Source organism: Rhodamnia argentea, chromosome 1 (assembly GCF_020921035.1).
Source record: "Rhodamnia argentea isolate NSW1041297 chromosome 1, ASM2092103v1, whole genome shotgun sequence".
Classification (NCBI taxonomy): Eukaryota; Viridiplantae; Streptophyta; class Magnoliopsida; order Myrtales; family Myrtaceae; genus Rhodamnia; species Rhodamnia argentea.
In genome coordinates this window covers 16,224,046-16,232,938 of record NC_063150.1, presented here as the reverse complement: position 1 = coordinate 16,232,938, position 8,893 = coordinate 16,224,046, and the positions used below count along the sequence as shown (strand labels likewise).

The 8,893-nt window shown below is 38.3% G+C and overlaps 1 protein-coding gene across 1 annotated transcript; it reads left to right on the top strand.

The window, feature by feature from the left end:
* The first annotated feature begins 4,736 nt into the window (after positions 1-4,736).
* Positions 4,737-8,143, top strand: LOC115754654 (UPF0481 protein At3g47200-like). Its single transcript, XM_048281833.1, has 2 exons — positions 4,737-4,776; positions 6,748-8,143. Exons 1-2 carry the CDS (start codon positions 4,753-4,755, stop codon positions 8,026-8,028), a joined length of 1,305 nt encoding a protein of 434 aa, XP_048137790.1. The 5' UTR covers positions 4,737-4,752; the 3' UTR covers positions 8,029-8,143.
* The last annotated feature ends 750 nt before the right edge of the window (positions 8,144-8,893 follow it).

Sequence of the window (8,893 nt, the reverse complement as noted above, 5' to 3'; positions counted from 1 at the left end):
GATTTCTTCACATTTCAAAACAGTAGATAATTGCCTAAAGGCAGTTTATCTATAGTGGGTAGGGTTTAGTTGCCCGCATGGCTAGACCACCATAAGAACCCATGTGCCCTAACAAGATCAAAGGTAGGTCCCCAAAACAACATTTCATTCACTTCCTCGATGGAAACACAAGAGAGAAATATCTCAGTTTAAAGAGCATAACTTCAAACCCAAATAAATCTCAAACAACTTTGAAACAGAACAAGCGCCAGATAATAAGAAAAATCATCAGAATAATATTATAAGTCATACACTCAAAAAGGACACACCTATAAATTCTTCACCCCAAAATTAGCGGTCGATCACAAATTCCTTCTTTAGTTATAAGCACACATCGAGAACTCCATTTGACACTACAGCTTTGCCTTTCGGCGGTGCATGCCTATGTTTGGCATCCTCAATACTATCACCGAGTAGAGTAAAAAGGTTGTACGAGCATAAATTTTACACTTGTAAGAGCAAAACTTTCTCGAAACTTCTTTGATCTTCTTCAAAACTAAACTTGTTCACCAACGAAAATCGAAGAAAGCAAAAACCTGATAACATATTCGCAAAAAGTTCTAACTATAGACTGAATTAGGATAGAAATCTCCAAAAAAGGGAGGAAGAAACTTCCAGGACCTAGACTAAATCAGAAGAGAAAAGCTCCTAAACAGGAGGAAAACAAAAAAAAAATAGAGAAGCAAAATAACTTAAAAAGGAGAGAGGGGAGGGGGAGAGAGAGAGAGAGGGAGAGAGAGAGGGAGATAAGTCCCTCCCTCTCCCTCAAATTTGCTCGTGGCGGCTGGAAATCCTAGGGTGGAGAAGGGGGAGCAAGGGGAAGTCTTTTGGGGGATGGAGGGTGCCACACCATTTTTCTACATAATATTTGTAGTTAAAATTGCATCATCATACCATTGCACTGTCACCTTCTCAAATTCTAAATACAAAAGAGAGAAAGATGGTCTCATTCTTCAAATATTTCTTTTCTCAAATATTTCTTTTCTTTTTCTTAGTGCAATGATATCTCAACACAATTGAGGATCGGAAAAGGGAAGGGAATGAAACTTGCTTCATTATTGTGGTTTGTCATTCTCCTCTCCAAATTACAAGGGGTATATAATAGATTCTTCCCTGTTTAGTGTTTGATATTAAGTACAAGAAGCAAGTGGAGACATAATGATGAGACTCACAGATACCAACTTTCACACTAAACTACGAACACGCTTTCATCCATCACCTTCAACCTTTGTCATCGTCATGGCAAAAACAAACGCACAGAGAAAGAAAAACCTTTTGCTGTCGGTGATCTGAAAATGAAACATGAAGAGCAAAAAACTAAGAAACCACAAGAAAACGTCAAAATGATGGACAAGTCCACTGCAAGTTGCGTTTAATTAGCCACAACAAAGAATTTGCAAAAAGTCGGACGAAGTCCTACATCCTCACTAGAAACAAAGCTTCACGATAGGCAAATTTACCCTAAACTTTTTCGGACCTAGTATCCTTAAAAATCTTAACTTTAGATCTTGTCTCAATTCTACCTTTTTTCTATAAAATATCTCCAAATTTAGATGCAGTCCCAAATCTACCCTATACTTTTTTTTGTCCGATAAAAAACTTTCAACTTTAGGTCTAATCTTAATTCTGTCCTAAAATTTTTGCTTGTCGCATAAAAAATCACCAATTTTATGTCCAGTATCAATTTACCTAAACTTTTTTTTTCCTCATAAAAACTCTCAACTTTAGTTCTATTTTCAATTTTACTCTTATTTTTTTGTTTCACAAAAGTTCACCACCTTTTACTTGAGTCCTATCCCCATTAATACTCCGTCAAAATCGCCCTTAGCGATTTTGTGCTCGATCTTCAATCTCTTGTGCTTGGTATGTTTCATTTCTAGCGATCGGAGAGCTCCGCTTGAGACGCTATAACACTTCATATTTGGGAGTTTTTCATTTCTTTATTATCAATGAGAAACTTTTGGACGGAGGGTTAATGGAGGCAGATTTGTATCTAAAGTAAAACATTATGATTTTTTATAAGATAGTAAAAATTATAGGGAAAAGTTGGGACGAGACAATAACATTAGGACAAGACCTAAATTTGCAGAAATTTCCTAGGATAAAAAAAGTTTAGGGTAGAATTAGGGTATCACCTAAAATAAGGGTTTTTTATGGGATAGAAAAGTTTAGGTTAGAATTGAAATTAAACCTAAAGTTGAAGGCTTTTTATGAGACAAAAGCTAGAATTGAGACAAGAGCTAAAGTTTGAGGATCTCTAGAATATTAGGCCTTCACGATAGTGATGTTTTTGTTTTTCTCTCTTCATAAACGATATTTGCCGGTTTTTGTGCTTGCAACACCGTATATATGGGAGTCGACCAGCCAGTGAAATGTAGTCAAAATAAGCAGATGGGCCAAGAATCTTTTTCTCGACAGTGTTTCTCAAGAAATCGTTACAATTTACGAGCAATGAGAGGCTTATGAATAAAAATGTCGTGTGGTACTGAAATGTGTGCTAACATTGGGATGTTTGTGGTATGACCTTCGCTAATCAGCCGTCTGGCCTCGTGTTTCTAGATTGTCATCCTTTCGGGTGGAGTCATCCCAATTGAGCCATTACCCATCTGCCCATGTTCTTCCCATCCTGAAAAAGTTTCGGTAATTGCATGCATCAGAGCCAAATAGGCATCCCGAATGCAAGAGTTTGAATCCAACTCTGAGCGGACGAGAAGACCTAAAGCTATGTGGATCGGCCCAACAATGACATAACTTGGATGACCAAGTGACATTTCTCGATTGCTCATCACGGTGGGGTGTGGCCCGTGTGGGTACGAAATCGACTGCATATTTGTGACCAAAAAAGAAAAAAAGGTTTCGACCCCCGGGACAACATGGTTATGTCCTTTTAAGGTTTGCAAGATGGCCAAACGGTGGGGGGCAAAACGTCTAGGTCCCATTTATGAATGCGCAACTTGTGATTTTACAGCTTATCTAACACAAATTGATGGCTTGTTCTGTTTATGCGGTAGTCCAGTGAGCAGTTATATATATATATGAGATGGCCGAGCTAACGCTTTATCCGTCTGCCTCTCGCTTCACTTATCGTCTTGAATTGGTCATACTTCTCCAAAATGATTTTTATTTGACGAGAAAACTGAGCTGCTAAAAACCTGTGCTCACGAACGTGGGTGACATTAATTAGTAATGCAACTTGTGGAAAGACTTGTCAAGTCATTTGAACGACTCAATTTTGACATATTCCGAGTCTTCTTAGTCATCTCAACGCTTCAAGTTCCATGAACATGCACTTGCAGTCGTCTGGAACCCCCGGTGGCGAGGCCTATGGATGGATAGGGAATTTAGTAAAATCGATGGACGATACGATTGATGTGAACCCAAAACCAACACTTCCCATTCCATCGTTTCTCCGAATCTGTTGATCTAGTAATAAGCATTCATGTAAGGTTCCATTTATTTCACGAAAAAATGAATGGTTAAGATCGGGCATTTTGCTTGTGTAGGTGGCCCTATCTCAAAACAATTTGCATGCAGTTGGTAAAATCTGAACATGTGACATCCAGTTTTTAATTTGAAAATTTACTGCGGCCTTAACCAATTGCGCCAATCCACATGATTGGGCCAGCATCCCAATATTTACATTTGTTAGAAGTGTAACAAGTTGTCTTCATTATGAAGGTGATTATACTGTGTAGCTAGTCGCTAGAACATAGAAATCTTTCTGGATTTTCCATGAAGTTTTGTAAAAAAGTGGTTTTTTGCGTAAAATAATGCAACTTGTGGATGACTTCATACGTCGTTCTCATAAAGTCAATCTTTGTTGTTTCCTTTAAGCCTTTCATAGCCCTTTGCCTCTCCATCAAGTTCCATGAACTTTCAATTTATTGCAGTACCCAGAATGGTATGTACGCGGTTTGTGGAATCTAAGCTGTGACTTTCAATTTGTAGCTTGGAAATCTCCTAACGCGCCAATTAATTGCGCCAATATCGAGGGTATTCATATTTGCGTTTATGACAAGTGTACAAGTCATTCTCCATTGGGAATGAGATTGTTTCGTCTAGCCAGTAGCTTGAACGTAGGACTCTTTTGAAATGTTCCATGAAGTTTGTTAAGTGGTCGTTTTCCACTTGGTATAACGCAACTTGGGGAAGACTTCATATATCGTTCTCACAGAGTCAATTTTTGTTGTTTCCTTGTAAGGCCTTCTTAGCCTTTTGCATCTTCATCAAGTTCCACGAACTTTCAAATTACTGGAAGTTTGCGTGCAATTGGAGGGATCTTAGCGTGTGAATAATATAGTTCCTAACATAAAAATCAATCGGTCTGCCAGTCAACCGTGCCAATCAAGATAATAATACAGTTTAACTTGCGAAAGACTTCATACATCCTTGTCATATAGCCAATTTTCTACGTTGCCCATTAAGTCTTTTTTAGCCCCTTGCCTCTACATTAAGTTCCATGAACTTTCGGTTTATCGCGATACCGCCTGTCTTCACAATTTCACAAGAAAAGGTTGGAGGAGACGAATGAAAGCGTGTGTTTCTTTTTCTTGGTGGGCCAAAGAAAAAGGGGTTTGTGTTTGATATAAACAGGTTGGAATTGTGGGAGTCTCGTTGTTATCTCTACTCGTTTCACTGAGAAACAATCCCACAAGAAGAGAGGAACTGAATCCTATACCGTCGTAGCTGGTCTGGTCTGGCTTTTCGAGAAGAATGAGCCACCACCAACGCGATCAAGTAAGTCTTTTGAATTTTCCCTTCCCTTCTCTGATCCTTCACTGTTGAGATTATTCATTATGCATTGAACAAAACTGAAGTTGAAGGATGAGATTTTTCATTGTGAGCAGCGTTACGTATGCCATTCACATTTTGTCAAGTACATACTTAAACAATAAACATTAAGCTTTACTCGAGGTATCGAAAGTAAATTAACAGCCGCATGATGATCAGACCAAGTCGCTCGTGCATCAATTTCGTCTTGTTGTTGCTAGAGGATGGAAGTTCATCTTTCTAGTGTGGCAATTACACTAATAGCTTCTAAACTTTTATGTCCAGCGGCGGATCTAGGTGTCATCAGGCAACTGGTGTCCCCTACCGCCTCCCCAAGCCCAAACACTCCTTATGTGCTTAGATGAATAACATGAAGTATATTACTTCAAAACCTCGGTTTTTTTCTTTTAATGATATCTTTGTGCTCTTGAAAAATTTGTGGAAAAAGTCATAAACTTATTATAGGATTGTCGATTTAGTCATATATTATTAAATGCAGCCAATTTAATCTTAAACATTTTCACCATTTTCCGATGTATTTCTCATGGCTAATTTTGTCCGGAAATTGATGATGTAGCAGTTCGATCAACGTTAGCTGCATACGTGATGGTACTAGAGTGGATGATTTTTATATATAATTTTTTACCTTTTTTTCCCTTTTTTCCTATTTATATTATATTTGATTTTTTTCTCAAAATTATACATGGCCGATGACTGCCAGACGCTTGCCATCGCCAAGGCTCCTAGGACCCCCACCAGCCCTTCTAGGAGGATGAACAATTGGAAAGAAATGAAAAGAAAGAAAAGAGAAAAACATAAAAAAAAATTCTGAAAAATTGAAAAAAAAAATAATAATAACGCCAACGCCAAGCATGCCACATAAGACGGCTGAGTCCATGTTAGCATTTCCTGCCAAAATTTGCTGGAAACAATACATTGGAAAATCATAAAAAGATTTAGGACTAAATTTGTCAAATTAAAAAGTTTAGGACTGAATTTTAGAACTTTTTGGATGATTATACCCTTTTTTCTATGTTTGTTTAATTCCATTTCGATAATTCTTGTTATATAGTTGTAAAACTATTCAACGTGGTTTTGCACGTTCGACATCAATTTGGGTCTCATATTCCCGAAACTCTTTAAGAGTTTTCTCAACTATTTGATTTTTTCTTTTTTATGTTCAAAGTCAGCACCAGGTGTTCGCCGATGGGATTTGGCCTGAAATTATTATCAGAGATTAGCATCGTTTTTGCCTGTGTTAATGATTAGTTTAGAGACCATAAATACCCGTAAAAACATTATGATGATCGAAATTAAAAATTGCCGAATAAAACACACAACGACAGTTTTTGCAAGTTGCCTTTATTTTATTGTGGGTAACTTTTTACATATTCATGAGAGTGAGGGGAGGACAGCCTATCAACTAGTAGGATCATTAACGTGCATACTAAGCAGGATAGCTACAAAGTTCTCCATTGCTCTAGGATTTCTCCATGTCTATGCATTCAATTCTAAATGCTTCTTTGGTGTATTGCTAAATAAATCAGTGCACAGTTATTTAAATGCTGCTTTCTGACAACCCGATGCTATCTCACAAAACCAACCTTAACCTTACTTGTTCGAGTTGATGCGTCTGTTGATTCTGTTGCATGCATCTATATCTACATGTAAAATGGCTTCGATTTCTACGTCATGCAAGATGTGAGCTTTACTAATTCTCTTGCCAGCAATTGTATTTGACGCTCCGTTTTACATACACAATATAAGCTTATAATAACGATTATAAAGTTCAATTAACATGCTAAGCTATTGAGTAAGGCCACAAACACATGTCAATGAAAGGGAAGCACGTGAAAGATCATTTTAAGAACATGAACAGCTATTATCTTGCTTTACTGCATGCTTATTGTCGCATTAATTATGTTGTAACCTATACAGTATGCTAAAAACGATGATCTATCCGGGACAAAAGATCATGCCTTAATCTACATTGAGGATTTGCTTTGTGGTGTGCCTCCGACCCCGCCAAAGCGTAGTATATTTAGGGTTCGTCATCTAATGCGCAAAGCAAATGAGAAAGCCTATGAACCGGAGATTCTAGTGGTCGGCCCTTATCACTATGGAAGTGACAAATTCAAATATATGGAGGAGCAAAAGATGCGGTACGTGCAGCGGTTGCTTAAGAGGAGAAACGAAGGGAGCGTCGACAGGTATATGCCGATTCTAAGGGAGATGGAACAGCGGGCGCGTGATTGCTATGCGGAAACCATTGACCTCTCCCACGAAAAGTTCCTAGCGATGATGCTGATTGATGGTTGTTTCCTCGTTGAGTTGTTCCGGAAGTTCAGGATGGAGGAGCTGAGAGATGAAGACGACCCGCTTATGGAAGCAGATTGGATTCGATGCTGCCTCCAGCGTGATTTACTGCTGCTCGAGAACCAAATCCCGTTCTTCGTCTTGAATGAACTGTATGACCTGACTAAGGGTCCGAAAGAGCCTTCCGAGCTCATTAATGTTGCCACCTGGTATTTCGATTTTAGACCAAGAGACTTGAGCCAAAATGCGACGCTTCGCAGGACACTTCGCGAGAGCAAACATCTTCTGCACCTAATGCACGCCTGTTGGACTTCTGGCTTGCCTAGTAGGCCCAGCAGAACCCAAATGACGGAAGAGAATTTCGCCTTCGTGTCCTCCATAACAGAGCTCAGGGAGTCCGGGGTCCGGCTCAAGGCTGTGCAAGGGCAAGGGCGCCATGAGATGGACATCAAATTCAACAACGGGATACTCGAGATTCCTGTCTTCACTGTACAGGACCACACTGAGTCGCGGCTCCGAAACCTAATCGCATACGAGCAGCACCGTCAAGGCGGAGATGTCAACTACTTCACGGACTACGTGACATTCATGGACTGCCTCATAAATTCTTCAAAGGATGTCGAGCGGCTCTGCCGCAAAGGGATCACCAAGAACTACCTGGGCGATAACGAGGTGGTTGCCCAGATGTTCAACAAGATGGGTGACTACATCACTCTATCCAATTTCTATTACTTCGACATCTTCAAAAATGTGAATGCCCACTGCAAGAGGAAGACAAACGGCTGGATGGCGAAACTGAGGAGGGAACATTTGAATAGCCCCTGGGCTTTGTTGTCCATTTCCGCAGCCACCATGTTGCTCCTCCTCACTGCCGCACAAACAGTGTTTACTATTATTAAATGATAAAAAAAAGTGATCGATGTTCGTTTAAATTTTCCCTTGGAGTAATTACTTGTGTTCTATGGCCACTAGTATCGTCTTGGCTTTTAAATGAGAACTTACTGCTTGTTTAATGGAAGATATTATATTATTTTTATAGTGAACGCTATATTTACATCAATTAGAGTCATACCGTGTTGTAACAGCAATGTCGTTGTTGATTGCATCCGTGTTGATTTCTTAATCAGGAAATTACCTAATTTAGAATTGGATTTAATATAAATTATGTCCTAATTAAAATTAGATAATCACATATTTTAGGTAGTTTATTCCAAAAGGAAATCACAAAAAATATCTTATGTGGAGAATTAGTTTCATAATTGTCATGTCATCTTTGCTGCATCATTATCATTGATACATCGTCAAATGCCACATCATCATTGTCATGCCATCAAATTGCCATATCAGCAATTCTACGTCATATTTCCATGTCATCAAAATTTCTATATCATTACATGTCATATTGGATTAGTTCAAAATAATTTTGTCCACCATTATAATTAGGTCTCATAGATTTGCATCTAAATAATTCCACGTCACATGTCATTAGTTAGATTAGAGTTCAGCTCCACATAACATAAAATTAAATTGCATCTCATGTATTTTGCACATAGTTTAATCTTTTGCTCAATATGAGAAACTCAAAAAGAATTAATTGATATCGCATCTAGAAATCATGTTTAGGCCATACATGCATTTTTTTTTAATTAATATCTTGCAGATATTAAGATATTAATCATAGTGAAGTTATGCTTTGATTAATGCATTGAGGTTTGCCCTTTTCTAATAATTTATTTTACATTGATTTATTAATTTTTAAATTCTTGTT